At 33.9% G+C, this 27,975-nt stretch overlaps 1 protein-coding gene across 5 annotated transcripts in view; it reads left to right on the forward strand.

The window, feature by feature from the left end:
- Window positions 1–27,975, forward strand: part of RABGAP1L (RAB GTPase activating protein 1 like) — a 563,496-nt gene that overhangs the window by 77,362 nt on the left and 458,159 nt on the right. For all 5 annotated transcript variants that reach the window (XM_031435736.2, XM_064478006.1, XM_064478007.1 and 2 more), the window contains 3 exons: window positions 14,655–14,721; window positions 19,202–19,304; window positions 22,158–22,324. In XM_031435736.2, the coding sequence (XP_031291596.2) occupies window positions 14,655–14,721; window positions 19,202–19,304; window positions 22,158–22,324 (337 nt within the window). The remainder of the gene's footprint in view (window positions 1–14,654; window positions 14,722–19,201; window positions 19,305–22,157; window positions 22,325–27,975) is intronic.

The following is a 27,975-nucleotide window of genomic DNA, read 5'->3' on the forward strand; positions in this document are numbered from 1 at the left end:
GTGTTTCAAGAGACATACTGTTGAATCGCAGCTGTATTATTTACTGTGACTTCTCTCCATACTTCAGTTTCTCCATTTAAAAGTGAGAATGAGAATCATAATGCTTTCCCCACTTAAATAAGTTAGATATAACTGCTTCGTTGAAAATCTCAATGGGGAAAATAAACATGAAATGTCTTTATTTTTTCAGTAATAACTGCTTCAACCCTGTTTGGGCTTTTTCCTGCTCTCCCTTATTTACATATAGGACAAACACCCTAACCTCTCAATCATTTTTGTTTATTAGAAAGTCTATTTACTTACTGAGATTTCAGAATCTTTAAGAGATCTATCTTGTAAATATATAAACACGCTCATAGATACACGTGTGTGCATGTGTTTGTATTTGTATTTGATCGTATAAAAACAAAACAACTCATAGGACAAAAGATATTATAAACAAAATCAATAACATGATATTTCTGGAAAAAGTGTTGTAATATAGATGACAGATGAAAGGTTAATATCTATCATATACAAAAGTTTCTTAACAGTTGGTAGAAAGAAGAGAAAAATGAGCGAGAGTATGCCTAGACAAATCACAGGAAAGCTAACAAACATATGTGTGAAGATGTCCCAATTCATGGGGACATATAATTAAGGGAAATGTAATTAAGGTAACAGTAAGATATCAGATTGGGAAAAGTAACACGTAGAATTGGTGGGGATAAGGGGAAAAAGGTAAAGAGTGTGTGCATACGTTTTGAAAAGCAAGCTGGTAACATCGGTAAAGATTAAGAAATACCTGTATTTGGACACATCAGTCCCATTCTAGGGAATCTATCCTACTGGGAATAAAAATACTCTATCTAAGGATGTATTTTTAAGGATGTCTATTACAGCGTTGTTTATAGTGGCAAAAAACTGGAAATAAAAACAAATACCCATTCACTTGACTTGAAGGAGTGGAAGAAATTGGTGGCAATCACAAGAGAAAGAGAGCCTCTTCATCAAGGCTACTGTGTCCTCTGACACTCCCTCTCCTCCCCTGCACATTCTCTAGACTGGGATAGAGGTTGGGGTCAGTTAAGGTGCTGGCTGATGGCATCATGGTCACCCCTGTCCCTCTTAAATCTAGGTGAAACTTTCTGTAGAATGTGAGATATTTAGCTCTTTGCTCCTATCTTTGGATCCTGCTGCCAGTATCCAGATAACAGGAAAAGTTCTGTTCAGCATCTTGGTACAGTGATGCATGCATGTTTTTCATTGTTTATGAAGTTTGGCCTTATATAAAAACTGCATTTCATCAACTTTAAGAGGAGGCATATATTTTCATATTTAACATTTCTGAAATTGTATGTTTAACAGTTGATGGCATCTTATAATTATAATTGTCATCTTTTTATTCCTTTTAGTTGTGTAAAAAAATTGTAAATCTTAAAGTTGATTGTTTCTTAAAATTGATTAAAATAGATGAAGATTAAAGGTATTGTTGATTTTGAATAATTTAGTCCTAAAAGAATGATGATGTGATTTTTTTTTTGTTAGCAGTAGAGATAGCAATATTTTAATCTTTTTATTTGGAAGCAATTTCAAAATTACAGAATGTTAAAAAAAAATAAAACTAGTAGAGAGAATGCCTATATATGCTCTCTACTCAGTTGTCTGTTTAGCAACATTTTATCCCATTTGCTTTGCACCCACTTTCTCTATCTCTGAATCTTTCCATCCCTCCCTACCTACATTCACACACTCACAAACGTACACACACGTAATTGTTTTTCTGAATAATTTAAGAGTAAGTTATATACTTCATGGTGTCTTAGCCCTATTGTATGTATCAACTTCAGTGAATTTATCTTAGATACAATACTTTTACTCTAACCTACTATCTGTCCCTAGTTTGGTCAGTTAACCCAGTAACACTCTTTTCCCCTATCCAGTTCAGAACTTACACTTGGGTCAGATACTGTGTTTAGTTGCCATATGTCTTTAGATTTCTTTAATTTGGAAACATTGCCACAGTCTTTCTCTCTTCTTACAACATGGACATTTTTGAAGACTACATCCTTTTCCTGTCTTTTTAATACAACTTTGCACATTTTAGGTTTATCTAGTATTTCCTCATGATTAGATTCAGATTAGTGCTGCATAGGTGATGTTCTTTCCTTCACAATGTATTATATGTGAAGGAACTTGATAATCATCTGTCTCTTTCTGGTGATGTTAATTTTGATTACCAGTCAAGAAGTTTGGTTTCTGCACTGCAATTCCTTTTTTTCTCCTCCCTTGCAGCTAGTAAGCATTTTGTGGGGAGACCCATGAAAATATCCTGCGTCTCATCAAAATTTCCTCCTTGATTTAGCTTTCATTCATGGTTCTTGGCTATCCAATCTTTATTGTGATGAATGCAAAGTAATAAATAATTTTCTATCTTTTGTATGCTCTCTAGTCAGCACTTGACATTTTGCTGTAACAGAGCTCTTCCTTCTCTTCCATTTAGTAATCTTTGTTATTGATACAGACTTATGAATCCCTCCCTCCACCCGCAGTAGTTTATAATTCAGTACGGTGCTTAATTATTTTGGTGTTCAAACTGCCCCACAATTTGCCAGTGGGAGCCCCTTCAAACCTTATGTCCTTATGCAGTGTCCCCAGCACTTCTCTTCTGGCATAACAAAAGGCAGCTCTCCATTAATCATTTTGTAGTAATACAGGCAAAGAAGTATTAGGTGTTGACTTGAATATTAGTTAAAAATCTTGGACTTTTATGATTAAATGATATACTATGCCTCTGCTAAGAGACCTGTACTGTGCTTGTCTATATGGCAATCCTTCATTTTTCCAATGAGAAGCTCCAAGTTTGATTAACTTGAATATAAAAACCTTGGTGAATATAGGTGAAACAGGCAAATGCCTGATTAGGGTTTCTTTGTTAACTTAGCCAAACATTTACACATACATTTAAAATATATTACACATCATAATAACTTAGAAATATTGCTTTTGGCCCACTAATATTCGTAAGATGACTATATTCAGACTCTCCTCAATAATCTTCAACATCAGTGTCTTCATCATCACTTAAGCTACTTTTTGAATAGTTTTAAGGCATTTTTTTCCAGAGCATATTATCTCCACTTCTGCCTAAGTTGTTTGAGATAAAGCACTTTTTGAATCAGTATATATTGCTATCATTAGAAATTTTTTACCTAAGCCAGAAGATAGTTTAAAAAATCCACTCCGTATATAACCACTTGCTATATTGTTTTTATTTTAATGTAATTAATGTCGATGATAATATCTAACAACTATTGGTTTATATATCCAGCAATAATTACCAAATCTGTTAAACTTTTTTGCTTCCTTTTCACACATTCTATCAGATGTCCTTTAAACATCCAAACTAAAATTGACTGAGATTACTTCAGGAATACTTTGTTCAACATTGCAGACAGAATTTTCTGTGATATGGGGTATTTTGTAAATGCTGGGATTTATCTTTTTTTTGAATAAGAAACCCTTGCTTTTTATTGGATGATATGTGATATTTAATGTAATGAATGTAAATGGTGAAATTTAAGGTAATCCTGTAGGTGGCAGTCTTGTCAAGTGAATTCTTTTTTTTTTCATTGTAGCATTATTTTTTAAAGCAACTTTATAGAGGTACAATTCACCCTTTTAAAGTGTATAATTCCTTTTTTTTTTTTTTTTAGTATATTCACAGGGTTGTACAAGCATCAGTACTACCTAATTTTAAAACATTTTCATTAACCCAAAAAATAAATCCATTCCAGTTACTCCCCATTCCTCCCTCTCTCCAGCCCTGAGTAACCACTAATCTACTTTTTTCTCTCTTAAAGCATTATTTTTCGTGACCAAAAGAAAAAAAAAAAAGAGAAATTGAATAAAATAAACTCAATGTTACTGAATAACATAATATAAAGATATGTTAAGAGTTACTGCTGACAAAGTTAAATTTGTAGTATAAAGACATCGGTGTGAAAGAAAATCCTTCAAATTACATAATTTTGGCTTATCTTCTGAAAGAAAATGACTTATCATTTTTGAAAACAACTTCTTATGTGAAATTTCCAATGTACTCAAAAGCAGAAAGAATAACACGAAACCCAGTGCACCTATCATCTGCTCTGGATGCTAATTTTCAGAATTTTTGGATTTTTAAAAATAGTAATTTTTATTATGAAAGAGGTATTTCTCTGTGCATTCAAGGGTTCAAGCATTCATCATGTGTAGACAGTTGAAAAATTAAACTGTGATTATCTGTCTTGACCCCTTTGAAGGCAAATACTGTGTCATTAATCCCAGGATTTCTAGTATCTGGCACAGTGCTAGGAACGGAGCTTTGTAGTTAGCTACTTAGTCCTCACTTAGCACTTTCTCTGTGTTGAGCACTGTTCTAGGCGCTACGTATGAGGTGTAGGTACTGTTATCTTCATTGTACAGTCAAGGAAACAGAGGCAAAGAGAGGTTAAATAACTTTCTCAAGGTCATATAATTAAATACAAGTCTGTCTGGTCCAGAGTAAATATTCTCAATCTCTACTGCCTCTTTTTAAAAACTTGTTGAGTAAAAAGTATACAAAATTTTTTATAAAGTTAGAGCATTGACTGAATTCATTGTAATAAGGAGGGAGTAACAGAACATTACACCTGATAGAATCCTAATCTGTTTAGAGGATATGTGAGAACTGCTCTCATATTTTGAAAGTTTCTAATGTTCTTCTTTTCTCAATTACCCATGTTAGATTTTACGTACTCAGCTTAAATTAGGAACCAGACGTAAGAAAGAAAATAATATTAACAGCCAGTGTTGACTTACTGTGACGGCCTTTGTAAAATTTAATTGTCGTAACTACATATGAGGAAGGGTATTGTAATTATTACCTTATTTTTTGCAGAAGCTAAAACAGAGGTTTAATGAGATTAACTAACTGGGTCACTTGGCCGGAAAATGATAGAGCCAGGGTTTAAAACCAAGGCCATCTGACTCCTGAGTGTATCCTTTTGAAGATTATACTGAATTAAATCTTGATTATATGCTAAGTTTGAAATTAATGAAACCAGTTAGAAAATAAATAGATTGGTATTCTTTGGTGTTACTTCTAGCAGAATTTGAAAGTCAGAGTATAGGTGGGGCATTCAAGTGATTGTTCAGTGACTTCACACCCAGGGGCGCTATGCCCTGGGAGAAAAGCTGATTGGTTTGTAGAAGAGAAAAGCAACAATGACAGCTGAGAGGACAAAGCAAGATGATTGTAATCTGAGATGTGTGAGAAGAGCAGCCTAAGCCTGATTGTCGAGAGGCTCCAGTTAAAATGTTAAGGCAGATCTGATCAGGTCAGGATCTTCCAGTGTTTCCAGAGTAGAGATGGCAATCATCTCTGTCCCTGTCCAGCTGGCATTTTCATGTTTTGGTCTTACCATGTGTAGAAATCGTGCAAAAGATTTTCTTACATACTACTAAATTGATAGGGATTTTTAAAGCTTTATCTCGTGTTTAAACTACGATATAACTAGCATTGTTATATAGCACCCACTTGATGCTTTGAATAGATTGTTGGTTATGGTTGATACCTGAAAAGTTACGGGGGAAATTTTCAGTTTTTGCAGTATTAATTTTCTGATCAGTTGATTTTTGCCAAGTATTACTTTGTAATTTGCAATAAAATGATTCAGGGCAAATATACCATATACATTTGGAAAATGGGCCTCCTTAATAGTTCCCTAACAAGAAGTAGAGTTCCAGTGATCGTAATTTTAGACCTTGTGGGAGGTTAGTTGGGAAGAAAATTTTGGCTTCATGATTTTATGTCTGTCACATCACTTTGTTCCCAGGAATCTGCCCTGATGCTTGCTATGTGAACCAGAATGAAGTATTGATACAGCAAGCAAAGTATAACTATTAGATTTCTTATAACTGTACAACTTTGTGCTGAGTAACACGGACCATTACTGCTAGAAAGAAAGAATTTCCATGAGTCACTTTTATCTGATCCTAATTTTGGGAAGTACAATCATTACATATACATTAACATGTATGTGTGTATATAAAATATAAAACATTACTAGAAGGCAGTTCGACCATTTGTAGAGCGATTCAGAGGTGTGCCTGTTTTGATACTAAAATCTGCTTCAGTTCTTAATTTGTGCGTGCTGGCTTAGAGCAGAAACTGCATAATGAAAAGCTGAAGTGTTAAGTACCATACCTCATGGCATGAGTGATTGACAGTTGCCTTTTTTTGAGTTATTTCCAAGCCAGGGAGTACTGGAAAAAAGAAAAATCAGCTGGGGCTCTTTTCTCACAGAACAAACAATTTTGTAGTATGATTTGACATCACTGAAGTAGATGGATGGTAGAACCTGAATTGTTTATAATTTTGGGGCTGATATAATTGAATGTTAGACCATTTTGAGGCTCTTTTGCTGAATTTATGTAGCACTTATTTTTGCCTTTGCCTAGCAAGTTGTTAAATAGTTTTATTTAGAAAGAAGCTCAAGTCACTGACTTCAAGTTGCCTAGATGTTTGTTTGATTTGCATCTTTTATTTTCTTGTATAGATTAATGTATCTATACCACCTTTTAACAAAATCAGGAGTTTTAGATGTTCTAATAATTTTTCTTAATGGACATCATTTTTCTCCATCCTGAAAAGGAGAAAAAGTGAGGTGACCCCTAGTCTGCACATATTTTAAAAGCTGTTTTTGAACTTACTCATTTGTCCTCTTTGAGTTTTCTTATAAGGCAAATAGAAAGATGACTCTTTTACCTTAGAAGAGCAGGATGTATTTATACAAAAATATGTTCATTATTCTCTGATAGTTGTTTCAAGTGACAATTGATAAAGAGCTATCAGCATTATCAGGTGCTTTGGAGAATGAGAAATCGGAAGCTTGTATCTATCTCTCAGCCTTTGGACTGAAGCTTGTAATAAGGACAGAATTTTCAGTATTTTCTGTTGCTAGTTTTTGCTGGCACCCAGCAGAGGGAGGTGGCACCCTAGGAGTATGTATATAACACTGTTTTCTTTCAGCATTGTATTTTAAGAAATACGTTTCTTTAATGTTAGCGATGAAAACATAACATTACTTTCTGTTGCATGTTTTTATAAGTTTATATATTCTAGGTGTCTTGGGGCTAATTGTTTTAAGTGAACTTTTAAATTTCAATAATTTAAATCTAAATAATTAATAGACTCAAAGGAAGTTAAAATAATAGTACAGAGAGACCCCATGTACACTTTAACCCAGCTTGCTGAGATAGTAACATCTCACATAACTGTAGTACAGTATTACAAATAAGAAAATTGGTATTGGTAAAATCTATAGACCTCTGTTGGAGTTCTTTTTGAATCCTTTTGTAAATCATAGATTGCTTGTATAATATGATAATAATTTCTTAATTAATTAATTATTTTTCTACTGGCAAAAGATCTTTACTTAGCTTTATTTAACTTAAGGTGACTGATCAAGATAGTTGTGGACAAATGGGCTACCAGGTCCGAGCTGAGGAGAGTTCCAGGTTGTTCAAATGTGGAAGTAGTTTTTTTGTTTTTTAAATTGAAATATATTTGACATACAACATTTGTGTAAATTTAAGGTGTAGGACATGTTGATTTGATACATTTACATATAGTAATATGGTTGCCATTGTAGCAATAGTTAGCACCTCTGTCACATCACATAATTATCAGTTATTTCTTCTTTGTGGTTGGAAGAATTAAGATCTAGTTTCTTAGCAAGTTTGATTATAATACAGTGTGTTGTTTATGTTCACTGTACTGTGTGTTAGATCTCTAGGACTGTTTACTACTGGTTGCAAGTTTGTGCTCTTAAATAGCGTCTCTCCTATTCTTCCACTCTCCGGTACCCACTATTTTACTCTTTGTTTTTTTGAGTTTGACTTTTTAGATTCCACATATAAATAATATACAGGATGTATCTGTTTCTGTCTGACTTACCTCACTTAGCATAACGTCCTCACTTATGTTGTCACAAATGGTAAAACTTCCTCCTTTCTCATGGTTGAGTAATATTCCATTGTATGTACCACATCCTCTTTATGTATTCATCTGTCGTCCGGCACTTAGGTTGTTTCCGTATCATGGCTATTGTAAATAATACAGTAAACATGGGAGTGCGTTTATCTCTTTGATATCTGATTTTCATTTCCTTTGGTTTATATGCAGAAGTAGAATTGTTGGATCATATGGTAGATCTATTTTTAACATTTTGAGCAGCCTTCATACTGTTTTCTAATGTGGCTGTACCAATTTACAGTCTTGATTTATATTAGGAAAATAATTTCTTAATTTACTTATTTAAGAGATTTTGATTTCTAACCTGACTGTTAAGTAATTAGACTGGATGGGGTATTTAAATTATATCCTATGCCAATTATCAACTTACTGTCTTTTGGTTCCAAATCTGTCTTCCTACTTGATAGACATTAGTGCAACTTTATACATTTCTTCTTTGCAACAAGGACAGTATTAAACTGTGCCAGTAGAGGGTGCTGGAAAGACACTGCAGGAGGAAGGGACTTCTTTTCTTGGTTCTGGTGTGCTGTGATTGTGCTCTTTCTTCAAGATTCTGGGACATCCAGTGATGCTGTGCTCCAGCAGTGTGCACAGTGCACACATTCCCTCTGTGAACCAGCAGTCCTGGTCCTGGTTCAGTGAGATCTTCCCGTGGCTCTCCAGACACAGGCACTGTGGGCCGCAGGCTTTGCACCGCTCTGCCCAAGAGCTGGCTCTGGAAGTCCTGATTTTCTTCACCCTGCTTGCCCGCCTTGTCTACTTGCACCCTAGAGGGTTGTTTCCTGTTCACTTATGGTCCAGCTTTGCCTGGGCAGTCCAGCAAGCTTCTTTGTCATCCACTGGGCTGCAGTCATACCTTCTCCAGTGTGGTCAGAATACCAGCTTTAGGGAGAGGACTGTCTTTCCAAGTTTGTTCTTCCCTTGGGGCACTCTTCCACAGCCTTAGGGTAGTCTTTGGAATTCTCTTTGTAGTCACTCTCCTGTTACAGATAATAATTCTTTATGGTAAACTTTCCCTGTTCAAATAAAAAAAAAACACAATAAAGGCACTTCAGCATCTTATAGATTACATTTCACAAGGAATAGAAAACTGCTTATAGTTGAAGTGGAATGTTTACTTCTACTTTGAAGACTGCAATAAAAAAAATTCCAGTTAGTTTTGCTAGCATGCAAGCCACAGTTTTGAAGTTAGATGCCACATTGAAAGGAAATGATAATTACAAGAAAACTGGAGATCATGCAGTTTCTTTAGCTGAATTTTGGAAGAAATATGACATGAAGGCAGACAACCAAAAACATTCACACATCATTAGAGGAAGCAACAGTGAGTGGTACACGTGTAGTTTGGCAAAACTTTCACTGCACCGTACAAATAACTTCAGGATTTGAACAGGACATGAATGGAGCTACAGATGTAATAGCTGACCATGGGATTGTTGACACTGCCACTGTTCAGTGGCAACCAGGGGAACTTAGTGAAGATGAACTTACTAGCATAAATAAGGCACGTGGTTGTGACGAAAAGGATGAATGTTCAGGGTAAGTGACCCCAGCAAAAACTTCATATTAAAGGAACTCTTGGAGAGATGAAAGTGCAAAGGTTAAAATATTAGAAGCTGATCTAGACTTAGAAAGGACTATGACTGTTTGCCAAGGCATAGAAAGAAAATACGTATTCCATATTGTAGATTACACAAGAAGAAAGCAAAGACTATCTAGTCTTAATAACCATTTCCAGAGAAATAAAATGTTTTAATTTTCAGTGCTTCCAAGTGCTTTAAATTACAGAGTACTAAATAAATAATAGTTTCACTTTTTTTTCATTTCCATATATATTTGTAACTGACAGTAAGAGTTTTTAAAATTTTAACAAAAATATTTAAAGGCTACAAGAGCAATCATAATTTTCCCCAATGATTATGGAGTCACATTGCATAGTTTCAGCTTGTATGGTTATTTTTTATGGTTCCACACTACTGTTCATAGTGAGGAATGCCTGTATATCTTTCTCTGCTTGGTCCCTTTAGTAAGGGAAAAACAGTCCCAACCACTCTTTTAAAAATTTTTATTCTTTTTTTAATTGAAATATAATCAGTTTATAATGTCTCAATTTCTGGTTTACAGCATAATGTTTCAGTCACACATATACATATACATATTCCTTTTCATATTCTTTTTCATTATAGGTTACTGCAAGATATTGAATATAGTTCCCTGTGCTGTACAAAAGAAACTTGTTTATTTTTGTATATAGTAGTATCTGCAAATCTCAAACTTACAATTTATCCCTTTCCATCCCCTTTCCCCCTGGTGACCATAAGTTTGCTTTCTATGTCTGTAAGTCTGTTTTGTTTTTTTAAATATATTTTTTCAGCTCTTAAGGAAATTTATTTATTATTTTTTAAAAATTTTAATATTTTTGGAGGGGGAGGAGGTAATTAGGTTTTTATTTATTTATTTTTCATGGAGTTATTGGGGATTGAACCCAGGACCTTGTGCATGCTAGGTACACACTCTGCCATTGAGGTATTACCTCCCTCCATGTGTTTCTGTTTTATAAATAAGTTCATTTGTGTCTTTTTTTTTCAGATTTCACGTATAAATGATACCATATGATATTTTTCTTTCTCTTTCTGGCTTCCCTTAGACTGACGATCTCCAGGTCTATCATGTTACAGCAAATAGCATTATTTCATTCTTTATAGCTTAGTATTCTACCACAGTATGAATATACCACAACTTCTTTATCCAGTCATCTGTCGATGGACATTTAGGTTGTTTCCATGTTTTGGCTATTGTAAATAGTGCTGCTCTGAACATTGGGGTGCATGTATCTTTTCGAATTAGAGTTCTCTCTGTATAAATGCCCAGGGGTGGGACTGCTGGATCATATGGTAAGTGTATTTTTAGTTTTTTAACTATGGCTGCAACAAAGTATATTCTCACCAACAGTGTAGGAGGGTTCCCTTTTCTTCACAGCCTCTCCAGGATTTATCGTTCCAACAACTCTTATATAGGGGACTTTTTAAATTTTTTTTTTTTTTAAATGGAGGTACTACGGACTGAACCCAGGACCTCGTGCGTGCTAAGCATGTGCTCTACCGCTGAGCTGTACCTTACCCACCATCTTTTGCTTTTAATTTCTTTAGGTTGAGACTGACTAGGATCCCCGTTTTATGAAATTATTTAGTTTTTAAAGTTTTTGTATATTGTTCTGAAACACTGATCGAATTACAGCTTTTCTTCTTTGTAGTTCTGTTTACCCCCTCTGTCATACTGTCACTTTTTTCACTTTTAATAACAGAAGTTTAGTAAGAGACAGTATTCTTTAACTGATGTTGGTCAGATGCCTGCCTTGTTTCCTTTTCCTTTCCTCCTTTCTTCATTTTTTCCCATAGTTTTCATGGAGGTATGTAGAATTCTAATGATTGTATGGACGAAAAGAAAAAGTAAAAAAAAAAAAATTAGTTTCTTTTTTCAGGACATTAACATACCCTTTATTTTTCTCACCTCTTTTTCTACCAGTTAAGCCTAGAGTCACGCAAGATATGCTGAGTTTTCCGTGTTTGTATGGATGCTAACTTGGTGTTAAAAACTGTTTAAAACTCTTTTGAGTAAAAACTCACTGGGCAGTATAGAAGGCTGAACTTCTCTTCTTAATAGTAGTTGTAATAATAATTTTATAATTGGCACCTGCTCTGTAGTTTACTTTCACTGTGAGTTTTTGCATTTCAGCCTTACATTAACATAGTGAATGTAAGCAGATAATTTTTATATTTCAGAAATGTGGAAAGTGAAATTTTGAAGTGTGTGATTTGCCCAGGATCACATAGGGAATTTGTAATATTTTCTAGTGACAGGCTGGGGAGGTGGCAGAGTATAATGTGTAAAAGACTGCAGTTTTGAAGTCATAGTCGTGGGCTGAATAGATGTGTGGTTTGGACAAATGACTTCTACTTTCTGGAAACCAGTTTTATTTTTTGTTATATGGATGTTGTTTTGAAATGTATATGCAACAACATAGAAAGGTCTGACTTAAAGTTAAGGCATTCAATAAACAGCTACTACAATTAGTATGATAATAATTATTATGGTAGCATCATCATCACCTCAGTCTCAGGAGGCTTGATTTCAAAATTTGGGTCGTTAGGTATTTGCTGTATTATAATGTTGGGTCTTCTCTCTGCTTTGTTAACATTCTGTACTTAACAGCTGTCATAGAACTTACCATATATCTGGCTGTAATTGACTGTTTACTTATTTTCCTCCCCTACTAGACTGTGAGCTCCTTGAGAAAATAAGTGTAATAGCAGTTTGCTTTCTACATTATTTGTAGGGTTAATAAGAGAAGATTCAATGCTTTGAACTCCCCAGTGAAACACTTAATATTCACACTAGGTGTTTGTGGTACTAATAATAATATCTACCTAATTACTGACATATTATTCCTAATAGACCTTGCTTGTCTCCGTAGGAAACCTGATGTGCTTTAATGAAGTATAATTTTGAAATGACTAATACAGCTTGATAGAAAAAAATGATGCAGTTTCAATGCTGGATGGACCCTTAGAGTTCATGTATTGTTCCTCTTTCATTTTCTAGAAGAGAAAGCTGAGGCCCAAACAGGTTAGGTGCTTTCTCTAAGGTTGCACTGTTGGTTGGTGGCAGGATTTTTTTAAACTGATAACCCAGGAGAAGAGCAGTGCATCTAAAATCATCAAAATAAGGTGATACATGTTGCCATTTAAGGAAAACCTTAATTTCTAAGGCTCCTTGTGTAGTGGAGTTTAAGATAGGACTATTAAGAAAACTGTACATATTTTACCACTTACCTGTAAGTGCTTGACAAATAAATGATATAAAACTGTAAATTTCCAAAAAGAGCAAAAGAAAGGTAGGGAGAATGCATACTAAACTCTTAGTATTGGTTTCTAAGGGGGCAGAGGTTAGAGAGAGAAGGGAGAAATTTTTTTTTCCCATATGCTTTGGTATTCATTAACTTTTTACAATGAGTATATAATAGTTTTATAGATTAAAAGCCCTATAATATAGAAAATTGCTTTTAAAAAAACCCATGAGAAATGAAAGTTGATGCAAAGTATGTAGGAAATGTGAGACAAGTCTGTCCTCGTTGACCTGACTTTTTAAGTTGGGGGAACTAAATTTTATATCTGAAAAAGATATCTTTTATATTTTTTATTCTTACAAAGAATTTATGGAACAATTAGAAGAAACAGCATCATGAACTGCATGATTAATTAATGTTTAATTTGTGTAGGCAGTGTTTATTATAGAAATTCATGGGAGAGAATTCATAGCAGTGTATAGGAATTATTTTAAAATTATGAATATTAGATTATAATCACTTCCATTATAGTAGATTATATTTTGTTCACTGGTACAATAATATGTTTGGAAGTTGTCTACAGAGTTTACCAACTTTATTTTTGTTGTACACTTGATTGTTTTTGGATGGCTTGCACAAGGTATTCTCAGGTATTCACAGGAAGTATATATTGTTTTACCACTTACTAAGCTCATATTTGGATAGGACCCATCAGTTACCTTGTTTATGGAAGAAAAAGTCATGCTACTAGAAAAGTAAACTTTTAGAAAACAACGAAGATCAGATTCGGTATTGACTGGTCAGCTGCCACTATTTTGAAATTAAAAAGATCTTATATTTGTTTCCATTCTTTACTTTTTGGGTAAAATGCTCCAAAGCATATTTTGAAATTATGGAAAGCTACAATAAATTCACTGTAGTAAGTGTGGATATGCATTGTTGGCAGAGGTATCGTGCGGACAGATCACATTGCCTCTCGAGTGCAAGACCTATTAAATAGTCATATGAATTTGAGTAAATTCACTTCTCTGGATGTTATGTTTCTTACCTATAAAGATGAATTAACAATAATATCCTAACAAATATTAAAGTTGGATTTAACTGAATTTTGTAGCTTATGAAAATCGTTTACAAAAAAAGTGATAGTGTTGATAGGATTCCTAAAGCTTCCCTAGCATCAGAAAGCACAGAATAAAGTAGTTAATAGCATGCAGTATGCTGGATAATATCTTCACTAATTTAATACTGATTTTTAGTAATGAGTTTCATAGGCTATTCAGTGAATGTGGCTGTTGAAGGCCAGGGTAATTGTTTCTATTAATCTGGCTTGATGCAAAGAGAGAGCACAGTGTCTCATTCTAATTTTTTTTTTTTTAATTTTCAGTTTTTGTTTAACTGAGTTGATCTTGCTCTATGTGTTTAGAATAACTCTAAGGCAAATAAAATCTCATTTTTACCTAGAAACAAATTCATATCTCACAACTGTATTTTGTTTCAGTTAACAAGTTGTGGCTATTTTTATCACAGTTTCTGATCATTGGTAATCTTTTATGTGCAAAAATTAAGATCTGGTAGTTTAGATTACTTATTTCTATATAATTTTGTCATGTATCTTAATGAAGTCTTATTTGTTATTTTTTTAAAACACTAAATCTATTTGTAAGTACAGAACTTAGATTGTATAGTTATTATAAAAAGCTTTTTGCTCACTGGGCTTCTGTATGTTCTTGATACCTTATTTCTCCTTTTTTTTCCCCCCAATATTTTCAGATGTTTTGGAATGTTATTAAGCCCAGGTCGAAATGTGAAGAACAGTGACATGCACTTACTGGATATGGTAATGATAATCTTAAGCACCTTAACCAAGTATAGATGATAGTTATTTTATATTTTTAAAGTATTTTCTGTTGTAAGATTTTGTCATATTGTCAAAATTGTTTCTAACTTTCAGCTGTATGATAGTAATAATTTAATTTGGAATCCCAAATTTAAAATTACTTTTGAAGGGGAGAGGAGAATTTCCATCAAAAAATAATATGCAAGTTGAAAGCAAATAAAAGGATAGTGTTTTTGCAATGTCCATCTATTCATCTGTTTGGCTTCTTGGAAGATGTCCTTTCTTTGAGCCAAAAATAACAAGTACATGATTATAATAGGCACATCCAGAGTGAGTATGGTGCCTTTCATTTATTTTAATGCAGTATTATTAATCTGAGTACTGTGAGGGATGTTTTTATTTTCTATTTAAAGCATTTCCCTTTCTGAATTTTTCCTCCTTGATTACCTGTCCTTAGCAAAGTATATTTACGGTAGAAATAGTGTTTATTTAAGGAATGCCCTTAAAGGTTAATATATATTTAAGGCTTGATATTTGATGTAAAAATAGCAGACCATCTTAACTTTTAAACAGAAATACTTGCTAATATTGCAGTTAATGGAAACATTTACTTTGTGATTTAGAAATATTATAGGAAATAGTCATCTTAGAATAAGTATAAAGTCCTTAACTTACTTAACTGAGATTTTTATGTGTAGCACTACACGTTTTCTTCCTTTCAACTGTGTTTTGCAAATGTCAGTTAAATGTCACCAATTATATCAACTTTTTCTTTGAGTTATTTCATAGTAACATCACATTGATTTTCTAGTGGTTTATTCCGCCTTTTTGAGCACCTAGTTGGGTACCAAGCATTGTGTGAAGTGCTGGAGTTGAAGATATGGTACAACATGGTTCTTACCATCTGTGGGTTCATAATCTTTTGATGGAAACAAATCTTCTAAGTTTATAATGACAGTAATGGGCTAAGTGCTCTCAAGGAGTTGGTACAACGAGCCACAGAAATGTAGGGGAAGCACTGCATGGATAGGTAAGGTAAGGACAGCCAGTTACATTGAATGTGAAAAAAAATTAGCTGTTGGTTCATCTCTCTTCCATCCCTCTTTACAGCATATCAGTAATGCAAGTAGTTTTTCTTGAGGCAAGACGTAGCATTTTGGAGCCTTGAAAATTCTGAGAGGAGGTAGTTTCATGAACATTAAACACTTACAAGCTCCTAGGTCCTAATTAGCAATGATTTTCAGAGTTTAAAAGGTTAAGATGAATTACTGGCAGAGATTTTTCCATAAAACCTAAGTTTAGAAGATAGAATTTCTGATCCTCCTGAGTCTAAAGTGTTTCACTTGCAGTGCAGTCCTCCACCTTTAAGAGTCTGTATTGAAATCAGAGGATTCGTCAGCATTGAGCTCGTGGAATGAGCCATGGGCTTACCTGTACAACAAATAGTTGGTCAAGTGGGAGGGTTTGTGTGGACAGTTACCAGCAGTTGTGATTGGTTATTACTCAGTGCTGTTAATCTTGATACTGTCTTAATACATGGTTATTGAGCTTCAGCTGGACTGCATCTAATAAGAAGGAGCTTGCTACCTCATAATGAAGACTATGGGATGGTTCTGGTTATTACGTGTTATATCTTTGTAGTCTCCTGAAATCATGTTCCTTGTAACTGCCTACTTTGTCTAAGTTCTGCCCTCTAGAGCACGATGTTAATACTTCTGCTTCTTCCATGACATATCCAAATATGGGTGCACTTTGAAAACAAATTTCACTGTATACTTTATTCTGACAAACTTTGAAAAAGCATTCAATTATGTTTAATTTAATTTCAGAATTTGTGAGACTATTCTATTTGACTTGAATAATTTTTAGGCAGTGCTGACTTCCCTGAATGCTGAATACTTTCTTGTAAGCAAGGAGAACTGAGACTTTTCTATAAATTTATAAATTTTGTTTAATATAGGATCTACATGAAAGAGAAAGTTATTTATAAATGAAAATGTATTATTCAGTCAAATAACAAAATTACTTATATATATGTTATATATATCATATAAACAAAATCACATGTAAGTAAAGTTAGTTTGGTTTTTTGGGGGTACAAATAAACCTAATTACCCCCCCAATAAAATAATTAAATAATACTGTAATAAATAAAAATTTTATAAAAGGCATCTGGTGGTTCCATCCTGGCTTAGTTTGGGCAGAGGTATTTTGTTGTCCAGATGTCCTTTACCTGCTGTCCGTAGTCTTGTCACTTTTGTTAGGAGAGTTCAGGAAAGAACTCTAAAGCAGAGATTGTGAAATTTTCTTGATGAGTGGATGGGAGCCAGCTAAGCTATGTAATAGAAATGTCTAGAATGTCTAGTTCAATAACAATAAATAAAAATGACTTTATGAGGAGGAACTTTTATTGAGGGCTTTTGATGTGTAAGACAGTATTACTGTGGTCGTGTGTGTGGGGACTAAAAAGAAATAAAAATATGCTCTTGTTTTTTTGGTTAGGCTATTTTGGTTACAAGAGACAAAGAATCTCTTAGAGCACCTTAAAAGAGTTACTGATCTTCATGAAGTTGTACCTAAGCCTGCAGAGTGGTCTCTGCTCTCTGGTCTCTTCCTGTCTGTCTCCCCTCCCAGCAGGGGCTTACTCTTTCTGTGAGCTTCTTTCTTGCTGCCCCTGCTCTCCCAGCCTGGTGCTCCACCCCTCTTCTCTCTTTCTGCACCTTCTTCTCTCCCCCTTTCCCTCCCTTTCCTTCCCTCCATTCCCTGCTTCTTTCCTTCTCTCTCTTTCTCCCTCTCCTCCCCTTTTTATCTCCTTCCCTGCCTCCCCTCTGCTCTTCTCTCTCTGTAGCTCACTCTCTCTGCCCTCTCAACTGGAGTTCTAGTATCTGCTTTTATTTTTTGATTGCGTGATTAATTATTTTTAAGGATTCTTTTTGGGTGTTTGTTTTCTCCCTTTTTCCCTTACCACTTAGCAGTTTCCTGATACTCTGCTCTTCTTCCTGTATTTCCCTGTGTTAAATTCTAAGTTCGTTTTGTGTGCGGCCTGTCATCACCTGACTTTTTATCAAAACCTTTCAGCTTCACTGCTAAATGCTCACTTTCCTTGTTAATTGAAAGAAAGAATCTGATTGGTCTAGCTCATCTTGTTGGGCTCAGGCATAGCGCAGGCTCTTGTCTAGAAATGGACTGGGTTTTTTTGAATCAGGTGCTCATTCTTTTTCTGAATGGGGGTCTAAATAGAGAGTAGGGAGAGAGGATAGGCATATGGGAGGAAGGGAGGGAGACAGAGAAAGAGAAAGAGAATGAATATGAATATATGAGTGTGTTGGAGGTACTGAGTGGGTTTTCTTTACATAGCCTTGAGTGTGTTTCATTTCTGAAATTCAGGGTCCCTGCACTCAAGCTATAAATCTGATTAGTGAAATATCACCACTACACTAGAAAAATATGTATAGTAATTACCAAATGACTGAAATAATTTAGTAGGGATTTGGAGAAGTGTCTGTGTGGGGGTAATATTGAAAAAAAATTTGTTTAGTCTGACTTAGCCCTCTCTAGTCATAATATGAGGAAATGGTACAGAAAATTGAAACTGCTGTAGATAATACTCTTTTTCATATGCACATATTTGTATGCTGTTCTCCTGTGGGAGAACATCTAAGCTCTCCCATACCGCACTTGCACTTGCATACACACACACAACTATGTGTAGCCTTGCTTTCACTGTAGTAGTTGCTGCCTCCTTTAGTGAGTCAAGAGCTGGCTTGGTAAAAGTCTTAGAGTGGAGGAAATGAAGACAAAGGGGAAAAGGAGAGATGGGAAGAAGGAGGGAGTAAGAATAAAGGTAGAGGGAGATAGTTAATAACCTTGGATGTTGATTACCATCCAATATTAGTCCCCTAATACTGATTTATGATTGTAAGTAAGTGTACATATATCTGACATATAGACAATAGAAAAATATTAACTTTAAAGGTATTGTGACAAAGTAAATTAATAGTTCAAGAAAACATTAAAAATTAGAAAACTAGAAGAAAAATTCTAACTTCTTTTCCTGTGATTAGTTATTAATTCAGTATAGCTACCCTAACTGTCTTCGGTGAGATCTATACTGTAGTTTTAATAGAAACTGCATGCATCTTGTATGTGTATGTATGAGACTCTGACAACCAGCCTGAGGTAAAGTTAAATATAACTTCATGCCAATATTATGTTTTTGTGAGTCAGCATGTAAGAGTATATAACTCCTTTTATCCAAGAGTATGTGTCTCTAAATTGAAACTCTGTAGAAAGCTGTAGGAGAATTTAATATTTAAAGAAATGTTTCTATAGAAAGAAAATAATTTACAAAGAAAGTATGTCCCCTGTTTGATCATAAATCCAAATTTTAATAAATTGATTGCTTAAAGTAGGGTATAATTTAAAATGGTGATTTTCCTGTTGGATACGTTCTTAGTGATTCCTGTTTGAACTTTTATAGGAATCCATGGGAAAGAGCTATGATGGGAGAGCTTATGTTATCACTGGCATGTGGAACCCCAATGCACCAATATTTCTGGCACTTAATGAAGAAACCCCCAAAGGTAAATTTTCTTAAAAGGTTGCTTATTATTTGCTTTAAGATTTACATTATGGTGAAGAGTGTTTTGCTATGTTTAAAAAAAAATTGTGGTGCTATTTTAAATGGAGTAATTCTTCTTTTCATACTTTATGGCATCTGAGGAAAACCTCCACTATTCAAAAGGAACTCTCCTAAAAATATGTGAATTAATTTTATTACATTATATAGAAAGCATTTGGGCTTTGTATTTCATATGCCATTGTAGAGTTGTTTGTTTGAGGGGGAAATGATGGAAAAATATGAAAGAAATGATGAAAACAAATTCTGGAATGTTTGTATGTCTTTGATAACTATTTTAATTTTTTCTTTGTATTACAGATTGCTTATCTTTTCTTACTTACTACTTTTTCAGTCTAGTCTTTTGACCATTAGGATTTTAGTAAAATATACTTAGGATTTCATTTCTGGCAAATACTCTTCCCCTAGTTGTTAACCTTTTCATTTTGTTTAATATGTCTAGTGTTGAGCAGAATTTTTAAGTTGTGAATAGTCACATTTGTCATTTTTCCCATTGTTATTTATTTTTATTCCCATTTTATCCAGATATCTGTTAATTGCCCATCTTATTTTTTTGCTCCTCTACTGTCTGCCTTTAAACTGAAATTTAGTTTTACCTCTTGAGTTATAATCTTACACTAAATGCTTTAATGTGATTCAATCAATAATTTATATCGAGAGAGTGAAGGATCAGCTTGTTTGATCTTTAATTTTATATTATTTAGTTTATACTCACAGTAGACTTTCAGTTAAAGACAGGAGCATTAGTGAATACTGATATAGAAATATATTAAGGAAGAGCATTAAATGATAGTTATTCTTGAATTTCCTTAACAAGAGTATTTACCAGTTTCATAAGTTGCATGCATTTGATCACACATCAAGCTATTTCAAACTGAAGGCTAAAAAGAGAAAAAAATAAAGATGATTATGTAAAATTTAGCTTTTCATATATTAGGAATAAATAATCTTTACACCCACAGTTTGTTATTTCTGGATACAGGCTTGTGAATACCAGTCTGTAAACTTCTTCCTTATAATCATTCAAAAAATCAACATAAAAAATAGAAAAAATAAGCCAGTTGATAATTTTGAAGAATAAAATGCAGAAATTTCAAATAATAACTTATAAAAGCAGTTTTTATCTGTTTTTAATATATGTGCTGCCAAAGCAAGCACACGTTTTTATCTGTTTTTAATGTTAACACATAGTTCAGTTTCATTTTGTATTGTAATACTTATTTGGTCCTCAATTTAAAAATATATTTTTAAAATTCATTTGTTCTATTAAAAGAAACTATATAATACTATATAATATGCTGATGTGAAAGCTAATGTGTTTTAAATCTAAAATCATTTCATATGCCAATCAAAAATGTTGACCTAATTTCTAAAATTTTTAAATGGTGTCCTTGAAATTATAAATGACTCAGGATTTATGAATCAAGAACTACTGAAGTTGCAGCCCTGAGAGATGGAATGTCTTGGACCTCTTCACTGTAACAAGTTGTACATTGTGTTCCGTATTTTATATGATTCTCTCTTACCCCTCTGCATTTCTCCCCTGAGACTCTGAGGTCCTCTGGGTTGAGTTCAGTGTCCAGAGAATCCTAGTTTTTCTTGAATTGGCAGGTAGAGTGCTTGTATTTAGTAAGAATGTAATACCTTTTTGTTGAATGTGATGATGTTAATAGAAGTATAGTTGATGAGTCTAGATGTTGTATAATGGTTTGAAAAGATACCATTGAAAGTTTCTTCTAATGGTAGGCTTGGTTATTTGAACTTTCCCTTAACTGAGAACTAAAAGTGGTAGACAAAATAAATTGAAATAAATATTTTAAAAATAACAGAGAAATGACAAAATAATATGGAAAAACCAAACCACAGATTCAGAAACCCCAGTGAATTTCAAGCAGGATAAATAAAATAAAATGAAAGCCGTATTTCAACTTATCATAGTGAAACTAAAGAAAACCAATAGACACTGGCCTCGAAGATCCTGGATTCAAATTAAAGGCAGGCTATGGCCAAGTAAACATTCTAAATATTAACTGAAATTTTGACTGATAACAGTATAATGTTGCAGTCTAAAATCACTTTCCAGGACTCAAGATATATATACACATAATATATATGCTATCTATTATATATATATAGTATGTGTGTGTGTACGTGTGTACATATATATATATGTATGAAAACTGCACAGAACCATTTCATTAGAGCTTTGGCCACTGATTTTCCTGAGGATAAACAGTATATATTATGGACAATAAGGGTACTGACAAATCTTCAGGGACTTCCCTGAAAGCATAGAACATTGAAATACTCATTTTAATGACATTTTCCCATACAAATTTAACATAGTGAAGGTTGAGTATCTCCTTGGATTTGCTAGTCCTTCCCATGCAACTCATCAAACAAACCTAGTAATTTCTAGTATCTCTTTTTTATAAGATGAAAAGGCAAGTCTTTGTGATTTTCCAGAGGGTTTTTGGGAAATCTAAAAGATAGTTTCAGTGTAAAAGAAGTTCTAAAATTTTAATTTTATTCATTTTTTGTATTAAGGACCTGATTTGGGGAAGAAAAAATTAAAGTTGTCAGAGGAGATTTGGACTTCTGATTAAGATGGGATCAGAGTGTTGAGAAACATACTTGAGATACTTGATTACCTATTTATTCAAAGTGACAATAAGACATTTAAAATTAAACAGGGAAGGTTACGTGGTTATAAAGAACCTTAGTTCTTTAACTTTATTTTCTTAAATAATCAAGTAATAATAAAGCCAGCATAAACCACAGAAAATTTCTACTACAGATAAACGAGTGTACATGACTGTGGCAGTGGACATGGTAGTCACGGAGGTGGTGGAGCCTGTCCGCTTTCTCCTGGAGACAGTAGTACGTGTGTACCCTGCAAATGAGCGATTTTGGTATTTCAGCAGAAAGACTTTCACAGAGACTTTCTTCATGAGGTTGAAACAGGTAGGACCTTTTTGTTCTTTGCATATATTTTTTTCTACCATTTTTTCTTTAATGTCATCATAATTCCTTAAATAACAATAGAAAGCAGTAAAATTCCTCAAATAATCAAATGATACATGAGTCAACCAATGGAGTGTTTGAAAAATCTGTATGTAGATAATGTAAGTTAAGAAAACTGGTAATTATGTAGAAAAATTGTTAGAAACCTATAATGTGTACCTGTAAAGTATCAACATACTTAATAGAAATATTGAATCTATGTCTAAAACAACTTTTCTTCCTTTTATATACAGTTATTTAAAACCAAAAAGGGCACAGAAATAACATATCTTTATAAAGTTATAATGAAAAAATTTCCAAATAATACTTGACCAATTATAATAGCTATTTCTACCTATAATATTATATGAATGTATAGTTTGACTTACAGTAAGGTTATAAATTTCTTTTCATAGTAAATAAGCAAAATTAGGGTTTCTATGACATCCTTAAATTAGACAGTGTTATTAGGTAAAACATATTTTTTGTCTTGTAAAGAAGTGAAAAATAATTTGAATTCTAATAGTGTCTGTTTTATGAAATCAGGGTAAAATGTTTAAAAAATGGAAGTCCTTTACATCCTATTTAGTGCTTCCTCTCTCCCAATTTTAAAAATGTTTGTTACTTCATATGCTATGTGTGGAATGCAGTGTGGTAAAAGCAAGCATTAGTACAGTGAACAAATGTAAAAGCCACTTAACCATTTTCATTTTTAAAAATACTTGTCATTGTTGCTCAGTTAGGCTTCATGTAGTAGATGTTTTGAAATTGCTGTGGTTTTCATTTTTCATAAAATTTTTGGAACTGTGGTTTAACATAGCTTTTATTACTGTGTGGACTGTTTTCTTTCTTTCTTTTAGTTTTTGTAGCATATTCTGATGAAGATTATATGAACAGTATTCAAAACTTTAGTCTCCTGAGTATCTTTTCACAGTTTATTATGAAATGTTTTTCTTTTTTTCTTTTCTTTTGGTAGCTTAATTGTTAATGATTATCAAAGAATTCATTTGTCATTTTGAGCCAGAGGATTATCCAGAGTTACATAAGAGTGAGTAAAGGAGCTGTATAGAAAGTGGTTGTCATCATTCTAGTGATAGTTAATAAGTTATTTTGCTAGAATTTTTCCTCTTTGAGAGTTGATAAAAAGGTAGCTTTCCTTCCCCCCACAAAAGTTAGCTTTCCCCTACGTATATATATATGTGGCAAGATAAACAAGAACCCTGAAATTTATATAAATTTCAAGAATAATACATTAGAGTGGATTTTTATTATTAAATGTTATTTTCAGACTTTTAAAACTGCTGATGTTAAATGACTGAATGATAAGTACCATAAGATAAGAATTTCTTAGTAATTAAACATTAAAGATACTATGTGATGCCATTTCATGTGAATTAAAAAGATTAAATTAGATTCACTTATAATGTTCAGCTCCACTAAATGTGAGACTGATTTAAATGAATATCAAATAAGAAGATGGTTTCTAACTTTAGTGGTATAATTTAAATTCTTCAGTAGATATTGTGTTATTTTGTTTACTATTATTTTTATGTCTTCTTGAGTCATTTTTGGTAATTTATATCTTTCAAGGAATCTTCAGCTTAAAGATATTTAATTTATTGCTTGAAACACTGCCTTTTTCTTTTTAATGTCTTTAGGATCTATGGAATCTGCTTTTACTTCTGATATTGGTAACTTACATATTCTCTCTCTTTTTTTTTTTTTTATCAGCCTAGCTATAAAAATTTATTAATTTTATTGACTTTATTTTCCCCCAAAGAATCCGATTTTGGGTTCATTGATTTCCCCTATTGTTTTTCTGTTTTATCTTCTGTTGATTCCTTTTGTTTCCTTTTTATTTTCTGCTTTGCATTTAACTTGGTTTTCTTTCTAAAGTTTTTTCATGTGAAGATTAGATCACTGATTTTTTTTCCCCTTTTTTCCCTAACACCTTTTCATTTTTAAGATTATAGCTTTTCCTCTAACCACTGCTTTAACTACACCCATAAAACTTGGTATTTTGTGTGCTCATTCAATTTGAAATATTTTCCAGTTTCCCGTGTTATTTCTTCTGTGGCATAAGGATTGTTTAGAAGTATATGGTTTGATTTCTAAACCTTTCTGATACTGATTTTTAATTTTGACCAGAGGGTATACTCTGTGTGATCTGAATCCTTTTAAGTTGTTGAGACTTACTTTATGACCCAGTCTATTTTGGTGAATGTTCCGAGAGTACATGTAAGGAATGTGTATTCTACAGTTGTTGAGTGGAGTATTGTACTTCCTTTTTAAATTAAATTAACTTTTTAAATTTTTGGTAGGGGGAGGTAATGAGGTTCATTTATTTATTTATTTTTGGGGGAGATAGTAGGGATTGAACCCAGGAACCTTGTGCATGCTAGGCATGCACTCTACCACTTGAGCTATATCCTCCCCCTGAGTGGAGCATTCTATAAATGTCAGCTATGTTAAGTTCTGTGATAAGTTTTTCCTGTGCTTGCTACTCAGTTTTCTGTGTATTCACTGATATCTCTCCATTCTTGTTGACTATTACTGTAAACAGTAGTAATGATGGCAACTGTTATTTAAATAGTGTACTACATGATATATATCCTCAGTACAACTCTTTTGAAGTGTAGGTACCATTATTATTCTCATTTCTCAGATAAGCAGTTAGTCACAGGAAGATTGTTATTAGGTGATAAAGCAGGAATTAAACCTAAGCAGTTTGACCCTAAAAATTGTCCTTGTGAAATGCTTATGCTAGCCACAACACTAAAATTAATATTTTTTTTTCCCCGAAAACTTTTCCATGTGAGGTCTGGTCATTTTTGTTGTATTTCACTTCAACTTGTCTTTCTTTGCTTGCATCATCTTTGTCGACATCACTAATTACAGTAGGTTTACAGTGTGTGAAGAATGTATAAAGAAAATCTAAGATTTGTAACGTTGAAGCATTGGCAGTGCACGGTTACTCCTCTGAGAAAGCAGGTTCTGAACTGTTTCGTGATCTGTGATGCTAATCTGGGGAGATTAGCTTTATGCTTTATATAGAGTTGTTTGAAAACTGCTTGCAAAAAGATCCCTTCTCCAAAAGCCTTTCTAATACTAATGACGGCCTGATATTTTACTATTAGGTGCTGATTTAAAGCTTTTCTACCTGTTGAAATACAAATATCACCAGGACGTAGTCTTTAATAACTTTTACCAGTCACATTGTCCTCATTATTAATGAGTTTGATAAGACTGCTTCCTTAGGCTAGGTTGTATTAGGGGTCAAGATTAGGAAATCAAGAGGGCATTCCTGCTTGACATGAAGTGTTACTAAATTGAGGAGGTAGGGCCAAAGGCCTGTATCACAGGAAGTGAAATTAGTTTGCTGAGATGGCCAGTTTTCATTTTAGAAATGGTTTTCACTGCATAGTTTGGTTTGTGACACAGTTATTGAGTGCCTATGACTCGATAGGCACTAAGCTAGATATTGGGAATATATAAATGAGTAATGTATGTTCTCTGTCTTTAAGTGGGGAAGAACGTAGTGGTAAAAAGATTATACTAGGTGATACATGCAACGGTATATGCAAAGTGTGGAAGTGGTGCTGACTACATTGGATTGAAGTCAGATTTCTGGTTTGTATTCCATCTTACCACTTCCTACATGTTTAACCTTAGGATAATCTTCATCTCTGAAATGGGAAATTTTTATTACACCACGTCATAGAATTGTTAAAAGAAAACTCTGTTTACTTTACTACTATCACACCACTTGACTTCTGACTCCAGATGGGTGGGTGTTTTTGTGTTTTTCCTATACCAGTTAATTCTCCAACTCAACACCAGTTGGATGTCCTACAATTCAGTTGAGACACTGACTACCTGGAGTTAGCACAGACCCCACAGGTCAAGGGCTCAGTCCCACAAGACTGTCTCCCTTGTCCTTACTTCAGACACCAATTGCAAGTCCAGGTTGTTGCCTGTGTTTCTGACCAACCAGCTATAAATCGGCGGTTCCTACAGCCTCCTCCTCAGGTTTGATAATTTGCTAGAATTGCTCATAGAACTCAGGAAAACAGTTTACTTACTAGATTACTAGTTTATTATAAAAGGATAGAACTCAGGCACAGCCAGGTAGAAGAGATGCATAGGGCCAGGTATGGGGGATGGGGTGTGACCTTCCATGCCCTTTTCAGGCTTGCCACCCTCTCAGCAACTCCCTGTTCACCAGCCCAGAATTTCTCAGAACACCTTAAGTTAGGGTTTTTTTTTGTTTTTTTTTTTTGTTTTTTTATAAATACTTCATTCTGTAGGCACGATTGAGTAAATCTTTGGCTATTAGTAATTAACTGAAGTACCAGCCCCTTTCCCGTCCCTGGAGGTTGGGGGGTGGGACTGAAAGTTACAACCCTCTAATCATGTGATTGATTCCCCTGGCATCCAGCTTCCTCCCTGTCCCTCAGTGTCCTTAGGGACTTTCCATCAGTCACCTCATTAACATTAAACTCTGGTGTGGTTGAAAGAAGCTTGTTAGGAATAACATAAGATGCTCCTTTTACCCTTGTTGCTCTGGAATTATTTCACAGGTGAGATGAACACCAAATAGAACAAAAGATGTTTCTTTCACCTATATTGCTATGGCTGTTTCAGGAGCCAGGATGAAGACCAAAATATGTATTTCTTATTATATTACAGTATTACAGTTGTCATGATGAATAAATAGGAATTCATGTAAGATCTTTTAGGACAGTGCTTGTTACCCGGTTAGCGCTCAATAAATGTTAGCTATTTTTGCTAGTAATAATGTTACTTAATACTTACTAGTTTGTCTAGTCTGTATTCTTTTTCTGGGCAGAATCCTTCGTATTTTAAGCCTAAAAGAAATGAATGAATGAATCAATAAGTGAATAACTAACTCTGGTATAAAGGTCAGGATTTTGAAGTGTGGTAAGGCAGAGAAGGGCATTTCAGTCAGAGACAACAGTTGAGTCAGTTGATAAAAGCTCTGTTGCAACATGATATGTGCGAGATCTGTAGGAAATTAGATATTGCTGAAGCATTGGTGGGCATGGTGGTTAATTATTCTAAATAGGTAGATCATTACCATGCTTAGTACGTTATCCTTAGGTTGGGAGAGTTTTAAGCTGTGAATGATACCATATTTATAATTGAGAAAGGTCACTCTGACAGCGGTGAAAAGGATATTGATACTGGAGGCAATAAATACGAAGTAAGAAGGCTATTGTGGCCAAGATAAGAAATGATCATGGCCTGAAGAAAGGGAGGGGCAGTGGGGACAGTAGAGATGATGAATTTGAGAGGCATTAGGGAAGTAAAAATCAAGATTTGGTGTTTGATTTGATGCGAGGTTGAGGTAAAACAAGGAGCCTAAGGTTACTTCCAGGTAACTGGGTGGTTGTTGACCTTCTTGACTGAGAGACTTTCAGGGAGAATTGTTTCGAGGCTTACGAGGAAAGCTAGCGTAGTTTCAGATATGCTGAATTTCACATTTCTGTGGACTTCCAGGTTTAGTAAGTAGATGGATATTTGTATCCTAAACTTGGGAAATAAAGATTTTGAAAGTGGTTGATGCTTGAGAATTGTGAATTGGAGTAGGT

Source organism: Camelus dromedarius, chromosome 23 (assembly GCF_036321535.1).
Source record: "Camelus dromedarius isolate mCamDro1 chromosome 23, mCamDro1.pat, whole genome shotgun sequence".
Classification (NCBI taxonomy): domain Eukaryota; kingdom Metazoa; phylum Chordata; class Mammalia; order Artiodactyla; family Camelidae; genus Camelus; species Camelus dromedarius.